The 17,074-nt window shown below is 42.7% G+C and overlaps 1 protein-coding gene across 3 annotated transcripts; it reads right to left on the bottom strand.

Annotated features, from left to right (window-relative positions):
• Positions 1 to 478: 478 nt before the first annotated feature.
• Positions 479 to 16,865, bottom strand: cnot10 (CCR4-NOT transcription complex, subunit 10). Of its 3 annotated transcripts, none has more exons than XM_026184471.1 (19): positions 16,650 to 16,865; positions 15,058 to 15,149; positions 14,185 to 14,346; positions 13,954 to 14,104; positions 11,595 to 11,734; positions 10,776 to 10,844; positions 8,394 to 8,477; positions 8,114 to 8,231; positions 7,801 to 7,950; positions 5,155 to 5,357; positions 4,270 to 4,391; positions 3,722 to 3,901; positions 2,395 to 2,475; positions 2,183 to 2,296; positions 1,864 to 1,994; positions 1,751 to 1,783; positions 1,474 to 1,601; positions 1,003 to 1,078; positions 479 to 798 (listed from the first exon to the last, which is right to left on the bottom strand). In XM_026184471.1, the coding sequence occupies exons 1-19, from the start codon at positions 16,663 to 16,665 to the stop codon at positions 656 to 658; spliced, it is 2,193 nt and encodes a 730-aa protein (XP_026040256.1). In that variant the 5' UTR covers positions 16,666 to 16,865; the 3' UTR covers positions 479 to 655. The 3 variants fall into 3 exon arrangements, with proteins under 3 accessions (XP_026040256.1, XP_026040258.1, XP_026040257.1); XM_026184473.1 differs by having other exon boundaries at positions 1,474 to 1,598; XM_026184472.1 differs by having other exon boundaries at positions 11,595 to 11,731.
• Positions 16,866 to 17,074: the final 209 nt, after the last annotated feature.

Below are 17,074 nucleotides of genomic sequence, written 5' to 3'. Positions count from 1 at the left end.
TTACTGGAGGCCAAGGTAATGCCATCCAGAGTAAGAATCTGCTTAGATACCATATTTCTAAGCTTTTCAGGGCCGAGTACAATAACCTCAGTTTGATCTGAATTAAGAAGCAGAAAGTTAGCGGCCATCCAGGTCTTTATGTCTTTAAGACATTCCTGCAGTTTAACTCATTGGTGTGTGTTATCTGGCTTCATAGATAGATATTGATCTGATCTTCTCCACCTGCTCGCCTCACTCAGACTCGGAGCCTTTAGACGTTCTGCCCGAGACTTTGGACGCACTTCCACCAGATCTCCGGACTACAACCCAAAGACTACAGATGGACAGGCTAACCATTTAAGACCAACTACACCTCCGCAGTCATTTACAATCCAAATGTTTCACACACACACACACACACACACACACACACACACACCTCGCTGTCCTCTTCCACATCCTCCCAGGCAAACATAAACCGAGCCACATGTGATTCAGTAAATAAAATTTATTTTCATTCTTCACACACAAATTCCTCATACAGTGAAAATAAAAGAGGCCGCTCTCTCGGCCATTTGACACCAACGCAGATGGTGTCAAAAGTCCCCTCAGTTCATACAGCTTCATAAATATCAAGGTTCGGCCAGGATGTGTGGTCTGGAATGGGTGAGGTGGCTCATTTCCTCTGGATCTGAGTAAAAGATGAGGGCAACTGGAGCGGCTGGATGGGTTTCTTACGGAAGTCCGGGGAGACTCTCTGTTGCGTGGTAGGCAGCAGCTGGTTGCGTTTGATGATCTGCAGAGCCAGCTGAGTGTTTCCTGAGGACCAAACATAACATTCAAGGATCAGGTTTAAAATGCCCTCACAAACACAACAGCTCAGCCTGTTTCCACTGTTTGCAAAGCCAATACGACGCTTTGATATGTGGAATACGAGTGTGACAAACCAACCCAACCAAAACAGGGCGTCAGGCGAAAAACACGTTACAACAGGTGTAACTGGTGACGCAGCAGCTCACTGACCATTCTGCAGCTCCAGGTACACTCCCAGCAGGATGGCTTCAGGCGGGATCTCCTTGCTGTTCATCATCGACGCAGCCTGATGGTGACAGCACAAATTAAATTATTACTGAACTGTCGGGACGCTCACTGCTTTAAGCTTCCTGATGGGTTACACACATAATTACAGCATTAAAGAAACGGGGTGAATCAGATGCTTTTGAACAGTAACAGTTTCCAAAATGAATTTTAAAAAGGCTTTAATACATTTGTCGAGCATAAAATGCAGCAAAAACAATCAGCAACCAGTTTGATCAACATCGTCACTGAAATGTGATCGTCCCAGATTCTTCAACGTTTATTAGTTTCTCTTTTCTCCCCATAAAAACATTTCTTCGAACCACTGCAACAATGAAGTAACATGTCTAATGCCAGAGTAACTAGATTTTGATTGGCCAGTCCTGGACATGAGTTGCATAAAGTTGCCATGGTTACCTGAGTCAGGCACTTGCGGGCCTTGTCGTACTCACTCCTTAAACAATAGGCACTGCCCAGGTTAAAGAGCATCATAGCTCGAGCTGATGTCACACTGCTGGGATAACACAGTGGAGTCTGCTTCCCTGCTGCAACACGCACACACACGCACACACACACACACACACACACACACACACACACACACACACACACACGTTATTTTCCTGCTGCAATGTTATGCTGTATATAAGATTTTGGAATCAAAAGCAAACAAGTTGCTTAAAAACAAACTCACAGGACTCAACAGGCTCATCTCCTTTGTCGGACCCTGCTGACAGAGAGGAAATTATTCAGTGAAAACAAGACTGCAGCAAAAGTTTAGGCGAGGAATGATTTCAGCCCACGCACCCTGGTCTTGTTCGTTCATCAACATGCCCACTGACACATCACTGACGTTCTCTGGATTAAGGTGAGCGATAGCGTCGGAAATCCTGTCCAATGAGATGAGGGCTTCGGCAGCATAGAGGTGACCGAGGAACCTGAACAGAAAAGGTCCAAACAGAGAACAGTTAACTCACTCAAGTACATGAAGACCCTGATCGTACAATGACAGGACTCTTTTCTGTGTCCTTCTTTCTCAGACTTTATATCCTTTTTACAGACTTTCTGATTTTTAAAATCACTTCACAAGGATCCTGTAAGCTTCTCCCCACCTGTAACCACTTACTTGAGCGATCCGGACAGCTTAGTTTGATGGAGCAGCTTCTCGGCGTGGTTTAGGGCTATCAGGTTGTCTCCCAGCGCCAACGCTACATAACTGCTGCAGGCCAGGATGGAGCACCTACTCACACAGCGAGAATCAACGAGTGGCATTTTGGTCCTAATGACATGAACCGTCAGGACGTGTAAATGAGCAGAGAATACGGAAAGCATCATTACCTGAGGTTTTCTACCTCCTGTTTTCTAAGAGGAGAAGATGGAGCAGCGGACAAAAATTTATCAGCATCCTGACCTTTTCCACTGCAAAGAAACACAGACCCTCCATCAGAGCACATATCAGCTCTGACAGTTTAATGTGACCGAATCACAGGCCACCACAATTCAGCCATCACCGTTTCTCAGTCCTGCATCAGAAAACATTCTGAGATGAAGGTCTCCTTGCAACTCCACCCTTCAGTCCAGATCCTCTTCCCTGTAATGGAGTGACTTCCAGATCTCTTCCTGGTGGGTTGGATCAACTGGTCAGTTTCACTGACTCCCGGTGTTTAGCTTCACTCCTGGATCTACAGCTGTGTCTGCTCTTTGTGGTGAGATGGCTGGACACACCGTGTGCACGAGTGTGGCACTGAGTTACAGGCTTTCTTGCAGTCAACCCAGGCAGTGGTCAGGCCGCCCTGTCTGGTGTGCACGCTTCTTGACCAGCAGCTGATATTTTGACCCCATTTCGACGTTCAGAATGACGAGCTGTGTTTGCAGTTTGTGTTCATGACTCTATGATGACTGAGTGGATCCAACTTGTCATGCAGAGGAAGGTAATGTTCCAATAGCTGAAGGCGTCACTGTAAGGATGTTGTTGCTGTTAGGCCAGTCTGGGTGTAACCAGGCATCCACAGTGTGCTGTTAGCTGCGGCTCGTCTTTGTGGCATCATTTCATTGAAGCTGCAAGCACAGCCTGAGTGGATCTTTGGAGAATATGTAATTTTTTCTGTGACCTTGTTGCCAGAGAGATATGAACCATAATGTAGTAGTTTTAGAGCCTCAGTTTATGTAAACATCTCCCATCTCTATACATCATTTTGCACTGGGTAGCATTGGGAATCTAACCTGATGATCCTTAATATCGGATGCTACATGACTTTATGCATAGCAAAAAAGAAATCCAGAAAATGCATTTTAAAGATTATGTACGATATTAATAAGATCTATTCTTTGTTTTTCCATCATAGTTATATAATGCACGAAAGTACCAGACTTAATGAGTGTATATTTCTTGACATTATGACGGATATTAAGGACTCTAAGTTGTAGTCCTCCTCAGTATGCAGCAGAGAGTGTGCATTTTAAATTCAGCAGTAAATACAAATTTACACACAGATTGTGTGACTTTGTACAGTTTTTGAACATAATCACTGGAGAGATGTGTTGGGAATACAGAACAAACAGGAACACTTTATGGAAAAACAGAAATATAGTTTGGAACCAGCGAGTTAAGAAGGCATCACTGTCTTTCTGTAACAGGTGGGTGGGGTGGACAGACGTGTCTGACCTGCAGGCGTCGCTGTTCTCGCTGCCACTCTCGGTGCTTCCTGACTGACTCGAGTTCTTGGAGCTGTTCTCTGTCTTGAGTTCTTGCTGCTGGTGTTCAGGCAGCAGCAGCAGCGCATTCCTCAGGCAGATAGCTGCAAACTCCATACTGGCCACTGGAATAGCTGCTGATTGGCCCTCACTATACAAAGACAAACACTATGAGGTCAGTCTACCTCACATTAAACTACAGTAAGATTAAATATCAATTGGATGTTAAAATGTACACATGGACAACCTGTTAAATATGATAACTTCATGACATGATAGTGGAAACACAATAACCAGCATGTCAGTGATGTAGCAACTGATGTAACGTATGTTACTCTGTAATCATTGTATGTAGGCTGAGATGCTTTAAAACAAAACAAAAAACAGCTTTTGCTAACCACTTCCTGTTTCATACTGTGGACCCCGATAGTTTAAACCAAACTGGCAGAACTCTGTTATCGAGGAGTCATGTGTGTAATTTATTGGCTCCGTGTGGATTTATGGGTAGTGAGCACTGACCTGTACGTGGTGTTCTGCATGGACTGGGACGCCAGGATGATCTTGCGATGGTAGCCCTGGCCAACAACAGACTGAACGATACCTTTTTTACAAGGCAAACCTTTGCTTTCCTGCTCTGAACCCTTGAAATTGGAAAATAAAGATGATATAATTTTAGATTTTACCCCCATAAATCCATTCAAAGATGCAAAAAACAAACAAACATTTGACTAAAGTAGTGTGGCTGAAATATTTTGTCCATGGTAGAATAAGTTAGAAAGGAAAACCATTACAGGAGGACGGCCTTATGTATCCTTGAGCCACCAGATAGGCATCAAAAATAATAAAGGAGAAAATATGTGCACATGTGAGAGCAGTTTGATCTGATCTCCATCAGAGATGAACCCAACCACGGTGTCATCAGCATACTTGATGATAACATTGATTGGGTTGGTGTGTGGGGGGGCTTTGCTGCGGACCAGTAACCAGGAAGTATTATTAAACCATACTGTAGCCAGTGGTACCCTTGGCTTCCTGGCTTCCTACTAGATGCACGTACGGTATCAATTTGAAAATTTGACGTCACTTTGTTCTCAAGATATGAACTCCAAGGTTTTCAATGGGTGCACCTATGGCATGAATTTCAACTGTTCTTCTTGGGTTATCACATTCACAAGATTTTGAGAACACTTGACCTTTGACCTTGAAGTCAAGGTCAGAGATTTAAGCTTGTCCAAGACTTTTTGCATTCACAAACTTGGGTGCCATTACTGCCGGCCTAGCAGGGTGACAACAACATCCCGTTAGCCTTTTACGGCTGAGGGGTAAAAATGACAAAGAATAAACAGGTAAAAAGGAAAGGTCACCATCGAAATGCTCAAAAACATCCACATCTTACAAACATACCCCTTTGTTAGCAGAGATGCAGCACTCGGCAAGCCGCAGCCACAGCCGAGGGTTGAAGTGGTAAACCTGCACCGCCTCCATCAGACATTCAAATGCTGCCAGAGGTCTGCCAATATGCAGTAGCTGAATACCGCAGTTATACAACAGCTCGTAGCGTTTGTTGGCTAGTAAAGCGCACATCGGGATACCTGTGAATTTTTTAGCTGAAAACAAAAGAAAAGGACTTTTTGTTACTGAGGAACACATAACTTACACCTGTGTGTAAAAACACAAAATACATACCAATATAAAACATTTCTATTGTGTCAAAGCTGAACAAGTCCAACACAAGACAAGAACAACCAAAAGGGGATAAAAACAAATTACTTCTGTGAATTTTAAATCCTACATCATCTTGTTCTTGAGTCATTGCACTCATGAACATGCGTGTCCACGCCCCCCACCCAACTCCCTGGGCGAAGGCAATAACCCATCAGCCTTTACAGCTGAGGCGTAACAACAAAGATCAGCAGGGTGACAGACACTGAAAAAATGATAACTATATCAACCACTCACAAGGCTCAGGGTGGAAATGCACAGATTCAAACTGACATACTTGGGAGTAAATTTGCCGCCAGACTTCTCCGAATTAAAATCTAGAAATAACGGTCCTTTAATTATTGTGGCCCGTATGTCTTCCCCACTTCTCTCTCTGCCCCCACTTTCCTGTCGTTTCTTTACTGAATCTATCAAATAAAGCTGAAAAAGCCCCCCCAAAACATTTAAAGTTGTACATAGCACTGGAAAATTTGAAAGCGAGCAGTGAAGCACACATAAATGAGAAAAAGCGGCTGCAGGGAGGTTATCGATTCAGGTTTGAGTTTGAGCCAATCGTTATCACGTCTTCCAGGAATGTCTCTAAATTGTTCCGTACTGGCAGGAGTTGAAGAATTGCATAGAAAGGTTTTAAAAGTATTGTTTTTACATTCAACTTCCTTTACATGGGAACAAACACGTACAAAGTTGATATGTTTAGGATCATGTTAGTCACTAGTAAAAAATCCATTACTAGGGATTGGCTGAAGACAGAGGCCCGTAAGCAGCAAGTTTGGACTGAAGTGATGCATAATGTTTATGATGGGAATGGTGACCTTCACTGGCAGACTAGAGTTGGGCAAATGTAAGTTTTTCTGGAAAAACTGGGTGGACAGATTTGGTAGAGTAATAGTTTCTGGTTCTGTGAAACCCTCAGTTTAGTGCGACAGACTGTATGTAGTTGGCCAACTAATTTTCAGGGTATAATAATTTGTTTGTCTTATTTGATTCTGCTACATGGATTATGTCAGAAGAAGAAGACACAAAGAAAAGTGGAAAGAAGAAACGATCAAATGTATTTTCTGCTTGAAGTTAACGTGGTCATTAATGCGTGTAAATGACAATCAGGGTGTCTACAATGTCCCAGGACAGGATTCTGGTGATGTTGCCATTTGCAGAGGTTCATAAAAGTAGAGAACAGAAAAAAAAAAAAAGTAAGGCAGTCCAGTCGCTTTCTTTGCAAGCTTCATTGGCTTTCTCAGATCTTTTACCATCAAAGTCTGAACCAGTTTTTTCCATAATAGCTGGTAGACGAGGTTTGCTGTGCTCTTTGTTATCGTTTTTCCTACCAGGTGAAACGTGACAGTCTCGGGCTTTTAAGTATTACAGACGAAATCTGTTATTTAACACACAGTTCACAAAAGTTAAAACAAAAGCCAAAAAATAAATAAATAAAAATAACCAACAACAAACAAGGTTGGCCAGATTCAGCTTCATCTTTTTGCTGACAGTACGTAGCAGTGAAACTTGTTTCCCCACCCTTCCTAAAATATAAAACCTAATATAATCACAGGCTTAATGCTGGCTTTCACAACTGTCTCACTGGCTCCATAATACCAACTATGTGCACATATCTGAAGGTTTTACAGCAGAGGAACTGATGTATACGTGAAAGGATAGAAACAGCACTAACAGGATAGTCATAGTAATACTAAACACAAACTACTAACACTCGGTAGCTGCTCCTGTTATGCTAGCTTCGGTTTGGTTTTACTGGTATCCAAAGCTTTGTTTATAAATGGGAAAATCTTCAAATTCTCTTCAAACCTAAATACTTTTTATTTTGAGTATGGACACAACTGTGGGAAACAGTAATGTGTATATCTTTCACTTGGTTACCCAAGTTTCTGCCATCAGCCCCAGCTGGTAATGGCAGATAGCTGCCGGAGGTCTGTCCCTGCTAACAGGGAGCTTTTGTGCTCACTCAGAGGAAGTCGTTTGATTGCTATGGTTTTTGCTGCTTCTATACATTATAAAGTGCCTTGAGGCACCTGTGGTTCTGAATTTGTGTTATATAAATAAAATTGCATAGAATATAAGTAAACTGGGGCAGCATACTGGTGGAGTGGTTAGCACTGTTGGTAAGGAGTTTGACTCCACCTTCGGGCTTCAGTTTGCATGTTCTGTTTGCGTGGTTACTCTCGCGGTACTCAGGCTTCGCATTTCTTGGGGTTAGGTCAACTCATTATTGTCCAGCCTGCCTCGTGCCCTGTTGGTAGCTGTGATAGGCTCCAGGCCCTCTGGGATCCTGATAAGTGGAAGAGAACAGATACATGAACTGCCTTCACTTACACTGGCCATTGCTACCATCTCCCAGCTGTGCACAGGTGTGGTCATTCTCTTGCAGAGCCTTCTTGAAATAGAAAATGCCGAGATTGTGTTTCCCCATTGCAAAATGAATGCAGCCCAGGTTGTTCCAGAACATACATCGAACACATTCACCTAAATGAAAACAACACGCATGCAATTAGCAAATCATGAAAGCCAGTTACCCCAGTAATGACGTCAACATCTGGAAATGCAATTAGGCAACAAAACCTGAGGACGACAAAGTAAACAGCAGGATTATAACAGGAAGCCAAATGATCCTGCGAGCAGCCGTTACCTGTCTTGATGGGCCCAGCATGTTCTGCAATATTGGAGCTGTTCAGCAACTTCACTGCTTTCCGGTAGTTTCCTCTCAAATACTCAAAATTACTCTTGAGGAACAGTGAGGGTGCAGACTGATGACAGAGAACAAGAGAGCGTGGAAGCAAAGTCAATTTCCAATGAACTGCAGCGCCCAAAGAAATATTTGAGACAAATTTTAAATTGCATCATATGCCAATCGCATAAGGCATACTGCATCCTCTCCCCTTTACATTAGAACTAACAAGCAGACTTACATTCCCTGCTGTGTTCATCACTGACTTGATCTCCCTTTTACAGGCCTTGGAGGACTTCATCTGAATGTACGCTCTCACTTTGTACTGCAGAAAGGACAACATCAGTTAGAACAGGGGTCGGCAACCCTGGGCACGCGTGCCACAGCTCCCACAGAGGCCAGCAGGTGGATGAGGGAAGGGGAGGCAGGAGGAGAGCCCCGAGGCGGCCGCCGGTCCGAGTGTCAGGTGAACTGAACTTCAGGTAAGAAGTTATGACCTGCAGTCTCTCTGGGTCAGATATAAACCAAGTTTAGGTGGAGTTTATTTTTGTTCTGCTGACTTTTTACAATCAGTTGCAATAACTCGTACTGCCACTAGCAAGCACGACGGAGTTTAAATACAGCTGGGTGGGTGCTATGTTACTGATAGTGAACTTGATTTTATTCATAAGGTTAGTTAGTAGAGTTGCCAACGGCTCCTTGAAAAATGGAATGGTCCCTCATTCAGAGAAAATATTACACGTTTCGTATTGAGGGGAAAAGGAACACAAAGCTGGATTTATTCTGTGTCTTTGCTGCACAGCTGCCTCTTCTCCTCTCACCCTCTCTCTCCTGTCGCTACTTCAATCATGAAACTGATCAATGATCAGCTGATCGTCTCTCTTGTTTATTTATCGCCCACTTTGCGCCAGAAAGAGGAAACCAGCGGATGTCGCGCTAAACAACAGCAGCACGTTTAAGCTTGATCAGCTGTTGTTAGAATGTATTTAATATTAATTTCTAGTATCAGCTGATGTTTGCTGGAGCCAGAACAGGTTTACCCTTCAGGTGACATGAATGAGTTGAAGTTATGAACTGTTTCTGAGAGACAAATAACACCAGGATCCTTTTCTAAGCAGCTGACAGCTGGTAACTGTGCAGGGGCGGGTCTAGCAAAGTGTTGCCAGGGGGGCAGGTAGGGCATTAACAGGGAGAGGGGGGCACAAAGAAATACTTTTCTTTCTTAGTCTCATTTAAAATGTTTTGCTTTTAATAAATAATTATCTGAATCTTACAACCAAAGTTTTTATCTGATGTAAAATGTATAGAAATCATACATATACCAACAAGACTGTGCATCACTGTCACCACAGCGTTTGTTTTCATTCAAAGGCTTTATGGCTTTTATACCTGGGGGGCCGGTCTCTAGTCAAAATGTCCAGGCTGATGTTTTGTCCCAGTCCCGCCCTGGGCACGACACGCAGTGAGTTAATCTGAGAGGTGCATTAAAAAAAATAAATGGCCGGGCCAGCGGTGCACATCACAAATTGCAACACAACTAATGTGTCCCATAGACACATTCTTAATGACGGTATCTTAGCTAACGACCCCAACTACCAGATTCAACTTGTAATTGGCTAAAAATCACTTAGCCTAGCGGTGACAGGGACGTTGTTAGCTGGTAGTTTTTTCAAGCGATGTTGAAATTTTCACGTTCCGACACTTCAAAAGCTTCAGCAGCTGTCGGCTCAGCGCAGCATCAGCACCGCGGAGATACACGGATACATCTGTAGACTCGAGACAGAATTCACGATGTGTTTTCAGGACTTTCAGCTGTTTGGACCAATGTTTTCTTTTCTGATCAAACCAGAAGCTTTAATGAGCAGCTGGATTTGTCTCGCATTAACTGGCTCGACACATCGAAATGCAGCTGATTGAACTGAACAGCTCGACTCTGTGGGGTCAAAGTTTGCAGAACTACGAAGCAGCTGGACTCCACAGCTGTGCGTGTTCATGGAGCTGCATGTTCACCTGCTGGACGTCACTACCTGACAGGTTTAACTGTCTTCAGAACATTGCAGAGGCCTTATTGACAGTGTTTGGCTCCACACGTCTGTGTGAGCAGGTTTTCTCTCACATGAGTCCTCAGGTCTGAATGCTGGACACTGGGAGACCTGTGTCTCTGAGTGGGAGACCAGAGATCACAGTAACATGTGTGTCTCTGTATTAACAAACATGCCATATTGGCCCAGTTTATTTTTCTTATCATTGTTGTGAGGAGACCATAAACAGCATTTGTATTTTCTGTTGTTCAGTTCATTTGCTGTTATGGATTAAAAGTGTTTTGTTTCTAAATAGCTGATAACTATTCGCTGACAGCTGCAAACATCTGTTAACAAATATAATCCTATAACGTTGTTCTATATAGTGAGTAACTGTTCATATAGAGCGTTATTACATTTATTGCTAATGCAGTCATACGGCACACTGACCTCTGAGGAAATGGTAGATGCACTCATCATCAGAAAGGTTGCCGACCCTGCTCTAAAAGCATGCATTACAAATATTACAGCCCCTGAGTTAGAGCATGCAGACGAAGGCTGAAGCAGTTAAAGAGTGAAACATGGGTGAACCCAGCTCTCACCTGGTGAATTTTTGATTTGGCTGCTTCAATCATAGCTGCTAACTCGGCCTTCTGGTTTCCTCCATCTTTCTGAAATAAAGCACAGAACTTAGTCAGCTTCATTTCACAGACTTAAACTTGTGAAGTCGGTGACCTAAGAAACAGCTTCATGACTAAGGTCCTTGCAGTTTAATCATTTAAAGCTCAGCTATTCATCGACTCTTTGATGTTAGTTCTGTTTGTGGTTGAAAGATTCATTTGCTTTGATAGAAACATTTTCTGTAAGAGAGTACACTGTTCTTCTTCAAACACTGTGACCACTGCAAACTGAATTCAGCTCACTGTAGTAAGAAATCTCACAACTGTGACTCTTCAAAGTTACCTTTTAAGCTGCAGCTGCAAAGCTTTCAGCGCTGATATGTTTTTAGATGCCTTAAATAAATATGGAAGGTGGTGAGCGATAACTGTAGCTCAAAAAGTGACTTTTTTCACTGCATTGTGCGTCCAACAGTTCAGACCCTTTCACATGAAAAACTGCTGATGGACAGTCTGAGCTGTGAGACACATTCTTGATGCATAACACCATGGATGCTGGAAAAAGATTTGTGGGCACAGCCAGAGATTTCATTTCAGATTTCAGGAGTGAAATCTCTGGCTACAACAGACGCTGATATGAAAGTCTGTGAGTTTGCACAGAACAGATTATCAGGGAGTATTCTATAAGCAGCAGCAGGCGTCTGCAGTGCTGCTCGAGGAGACGATCTTGAATGTGCACACTAATGGGTTTGCTTTTGTTGTGCACATTCCTGTTTTTATCACACAGACTGTATTTGTGTCTACCTCTCCTTTGCCGTTCTTGTTGCTTCCTTGCACAGAGAGTTTGTCCAGCACAGTCAGCAGGTGGAGGGCCTTCTCTGGCTGGAAGGTGAGCAGGTAGAGATCCACCAACAGGAAGCACACAGACTGTGCAAACTTTTCTTCTAGGGGAAATAACATAAGACATCAACAACAACTACTACAAGTACAAAAACAACAACCATTATTATTATTAGCAGTACAAAACTGTGCAAAAGTCCTGAGCCAAACTCCTTCGTACTTTGGTCCCGAGGGGCCAGACTTTGTTTTTAACGTGGTCTTGAGTTGGGTCTCCAGGCTTTTCAAGGTCTTTGTACATCATCGACTCCAATAGTTCTAAAACAGCAACTAGTCATCTGCAGAAGAGCGGTTTGATTGTTTCAATCAGGTTTCACACGTCACCAAAGTACAGAACAAGTACTGGGAAGGTTACCAGTAGCATTTATACGGCCTCTGACACTGGACTCATCTCTTGTCCTGCTATCAGTGCAGCGTTACAGTTGTCCTTAATATTAGAGATCAGTAGGTATGAAATATTTACTGCTGATTCAGCTGCCTGATGCACTCCAATTTTTCCATGTAAACCCACAGGGTTCCATGATAGGACCAGTTATTAACATTACACATGCTTCCATGTATAACATTTATAGACATAGTATACATTTTCACTGCTTTATTATTATTATTATTCCATGAAGCCAGATAAGATCACACACACACACCTCAAATTTCCTGCTTTTAAATTTAGATAAAAACTGAGGTTATCGTGTGTCATCTGGCTTCACTGATGATGGAGCGGGGAATCATCTGCATAGCAGTGGTGCTGCCTGAGGGCAGGATGTATAATGTAAACAGACCTGGCCCTTAGACTGAAACCTGTGGAACTCCATAATTAACCTGTGTGTTAAGAGGACTCTGCAGCACTGCAGTGTTGGGCGATCGTGGCAGTTCGCCTTGTAGTCGGAAGGTTGCCGGTTCGAGCCTCGGCTCGGACAGTCTCGGTCGTTGTGTCCTTGGGCGAGACACTTCACCCGTTGCCTACTGGTGGTGGTCAGAGGGCCCGGTGGCGCCAGTGTCCGGCAGCCTCGCCTCTGTCAGTGCGCCCCAGGGTGGCTGTGGCTACAATGTAGCTGCCATCACCAGTGTGTGAATGGGTGGATGACTGGATGTGTAAAGTGCTTTGGGGTCCTTAGGGACGAGTAAAGCGCTATATAAATACAGGCCATTTACCATTTACTTTTAATTCCAATAGTATGCTCTAATCACGGTAATAAAATAAGAAAATCAGGTCAACAGTACGAAACACTGCACTGAGGTCTGGCTGGGCAAACAGAGATGAGTCCACTGTCAATTATTTACTTTCTTTTTTAAGATAACAATAAATAACAACAGTCGGCTGTCTGTTAAACGTTGTCTAAGGAGCTTGGAAAGAAAAGTGTCTGCACTGAAAAGGTTTCACCTCTCATCTGAGAAGCTTCTTCAGTTCTGGGACTACAATGAGCTGGATGACTGAGAACCTTCACAGACACATCTGTTAAAAGTTGTTTAGATTTGATCATTTTAACCTTCACTAACACAGTTTCTGTACTTTGTTGAATTCTGAAGCCTGACTAAAACTCTTCAGATAAAGCATTCTCTGAGCTAATGACTTCTCTGAGCAGTCTTGAAGTAATGGGATCTCACAGACATGTTGATGGTTTTGATTACTGAAGTTAACTCAGATCAATCAGAGAGTCTATATACATATCAGTACTACTAAACTACTAATCTCTATGAGACGTCTGCGAGTCATTTTTCTCTAATGATTTAAACTTTATTAGTGAAGAAAATCATTAATTCATTACTTCTTAAGGTCATCTTTACTCTGATGCTTAAAGCCTTATTGTTGATTCAACCACAGTCTCTATAGTGAAGCAGTTGTTTGACAGGATGAAACGGGGAAAGAGCCCAACTTGTTTCATTGTTGTGTGAGCAAAACTGTGACATCATTACTGCTGCTGCTGATACAACTACAGGTAAGGTCTCACAAACCCTACCCTGTACTGCCTGATTGTTTTTGTCATTTCATATATTCAAAGTATCGTCACCATCAGTGTAATACACAATACAGACAATAATAAAAGTCATTCTAAAAACCGTTGCATGCTGCACTTGAACTTAACACTTTAAACATACATAAGAGGGGACTGGCTCTCCATTCACAGTCAGTAAGATATTTCAGAAAGAGCGCACAACTGAGCCGGCCTTACAAAGAAGAAAAACGGCAGCTGACAACATCACATCCTGGAGCTGATGCTTTGCAACAACCCTGCCAATTAAATGCATGGAAGTTAGCACGACATACCAAACGGTTCCAGAAACTGGTAGAGCTTTTCTCCGATACAGATCGCATCAGAGAACTGCCGCATGTAATAGTGGATGATAGCTTGATTGTAGTACAGGAAACTATTTTCAACATCATCCAAACCATCAACATCTTCTGCTGACGTGTGAACCTGAAACACAGAAAGTAAGCCAGGCTCTGAGTTTACTGCAAACAAGGATTAAACCTATGAAAAGAACTCGGTTTAATTACCTGGTTCTTCATTGACATCAGGGTCTGCTTCAGCAGCCCTGTGGTCGTCTGACCGCTTTTGTAAAACTCAACAACAGCTTTATTCATTGCAATCTTGTAGTCCTCTTTAGTGAGCTCCTGCAGGGCTTCAAGGTGTCTGAGCGCCTCGTCACATCTCCCAGCCTAGAAGAAAAAACAACGTTTCACAATGTTTGGATTTCTTCTCACAAATACGACAAATAACAAGAAAAAGAGCAGCTGGTCAAACCTGAGTATACAGCGTGAACTGATGAGCAGGAGTTTACGAGTACTTTCATTTTATTCAGGATTTCCACGGCCCTCTAAAAACTTGGCTGAGACTGGAATTGCCTCATAAATGTGGACGGTGTCACATTTTAGGGGCTGAGACCATTTCAGGTAGAGATACTGTTGTGCAGCGAGCAGTTTGCTCATTTTACTCTGGTTAGTGTGACTCACTCGTCATAGATGATGCACTCAAAAAGACTATCTAAAATACCCCTCATGCTGTGCAACAGTTAACATAATATACTCTGACACTGCCTCCACTCTATCCAGTTAACCTCTTGAGCCCAGCACCCTCGGTACTGGGGGGCAAAACGGGGCAGATCCTGTTGAATCGGCTGTAACATAAGTCCCAGCGTGTGTCCACAGAAACCTCTAGATCTCAGCTAAACGCTCATATAGACCACTTCTACAAACACAGCAAAACAACATAAAAGTGACAGTTGCTTTGCTCCAAGTACTGAATGTGTTCATATTCACATCTCTCTCACTTCTCTAAAGAAGAAATTAGAAGCACTTGCAGTATTTTTTTATATACACATTCATTGTCAGAAGACACTGTGGGTTAAGTTGAAATGTTTGATTATTTACCGTAAATGCTTCGTATGCGCTGGCTGCCATCTCCTTCTCCTGGTCTGTCATCCCCAGGGACGGTGAGCCGTCATGCTTTGCCTCATTTTGCTCTGATTTAAAAATAAATAATAATATTAAGTATAAGCTGAAACACCCATAAATAGTATATATTTTATTTGTTGGTTACATGATAAACATTTGTGAGAATTTTTTTAGAAACGTTTTTGCAGCAAAAGTCAAAATTAAGCAAAATGGACTCACACAGATGATGTGAAGAAAATATTTGCTGAACTTCCATTAAGGGGGTGTACCTAATAAAGTGCCACTGAGTGTAATATGCATAACAATGTACAAACAAGCCAGCTTACATAAATAGTGCCTCTTTGATTGTATGATTTATCCATATAAAACCAACCTGTTCAGAGCATTCACCAAACAAGGCCAGGGTTAGGGTTATCACCTGCTCCTCCTGTCACAGGTCAGCCCTTGCACCTCGCCCCCCACCTGTTTGACCCGCTGCCCTTGGCTTAAAAACAGCTTCGTCCCTGGAGCCTTTCGGACCGGTGTTGTGCCAAATAGTGATCGCCTCAGTGAACGGGGTTTACAAAGGGCTTATATATAAAATTTAAATATTACCTGTTTTTCAAGTATCTTTAAACTCTGTGTGTTGTACTTGCATTATAACCTATCCAGTCCTTTTCCTCCACTTAAAATATGTTCACAGAACTGTTGTAATATTTGTTGCAATTCCCGCTTGGCCAGATTAGTCTTACTAAAGACAGTTTCAATCTTAACGAGATTTTTTTAAATATAAAAAGTCACTGCTAAAAACTGATTGTGGCTTGTACTTTGTTACAGGAATGTTGTTTCTAACTGACTTGATATCATTCGTGAGGGAAACATCTGACATGTTTCACATATTACAGACCAACAAGTTATTTATAACAGTTTAAATACGAACAATCAGTTTTTTGCAGACATAATCTTTTGGCACAACACTGGTATCGGACACGATCCCACCCACGGTCTGAGTAACACACTCAGACCAAGTCCTTTACAACCTGTTCTCCAATGTGCGCCGTTCTCTTGTTTTGTATATATTCCTGCTGTCTTACTATTTCTATGTTATACCTACACAGTTGGCGTGGACAACGTCGTACGTGTACATCGATAATAAAGGGCTACTCGTTCTAATCTGGTGCTGCATTAGCTGCTAGCTGTTAGCGGCTGACTGTTTTTGAAAGGGCTCGAGGACTTACGGTTTTATTACCGAGGTTTTATTATTGGCTGGATTAAATGTACCATAAAGCTCACGTTGTAAACGAGCGAGGACTAAAATTCCGTTGATTCGTCTTAGTTTAGCCCAAACGAAGGCAGAGAGGGAAAAGCGCCTGCTGCAGCACACAAACCGTCTAAGTTAACCGAGAGAAGTCATTGGGATCCCGAGGATCCAGAACACACCAATAAATAAAGACTGAAAGACCAAGACATGAGTAAATCCCAGTGAAATACATGGGCGGCTTTTCATGAGAGACAAATGGGTCTGCTTAATGGGTTAAAGCTAGCTCTTGTCAACCACAGCAAGCTACTTGGGTAATCTTCACACTCACCTGTATTTTCTGCCATTTCTGAGGGCTTCTTAAGAGAAAATTAAAAGTAGACCAGACCGGGTTACTGCGATAAACTAAAACAACACCAGTATAACGAATAAATGTGGAAACTTTTCAAACACAGAGGTTAGCCTAGCAGAAATCTATCCAATTATCACGGCACTGTTTCTTCTTTGCTGTTTGGCGATAGCTTCAAACGTCGCATGATAAGGCAGTACCGCCCCCTGTCGATATGCGCGTGTCAGGAAAATCTTCTTCTTCCTTCCTTTGTTGGCGGTTGGCAAACAGCAAAATGGTGAAATACCGCCACCCTCTGGTGTGGAGTGTGAACTGAAGCGTTAAAAAACACTCAAATCGTCCCAAACAAATGAGTCTGCCTTAAAAACCAAAATATAGCCTGATAAAGTTCACCATACACCAAGTCC

This window comes from Astatotilapia calliptera, chromosome 11, assembly GCF_900246225.1.
Source record: "Astatotilapia calliptera chromosome 11, fAstCal1.2, whole genome shotgun sequence".
Classification (NCBI taxonomy): Eukaryota; Metazoa; Chordata; class Actinopteri; order Cichliformes; family Cichlidae; genus Astatotilapia; species Astatotilapia calliptera.
Note: the sequence above shows the minus strand (reverse complement) of the source record. Positions and strands in the feature narration are given on the sequence as shown.

Excerpts from the sequence above, each read along its gene's own strand:
- cnot10 (XM_026184471.1), bottom strand. Across the intron at positions 8,232-8,393 it reads TGATGAACACAGCAGGGAAT|TCTGCACCCTCACTGTTCCT; the intron begins GTAAGTCTGCTT and ends CTCTGTCATCAG. Across the intron at positions 1,602-1,750 it reads AGATGAGCCTGTTGAGTCCT|CAGGGAAGCAGACTCCACTG; the intron begins GTGAGTTTGTTT and ends TGCGTGTTGCAG.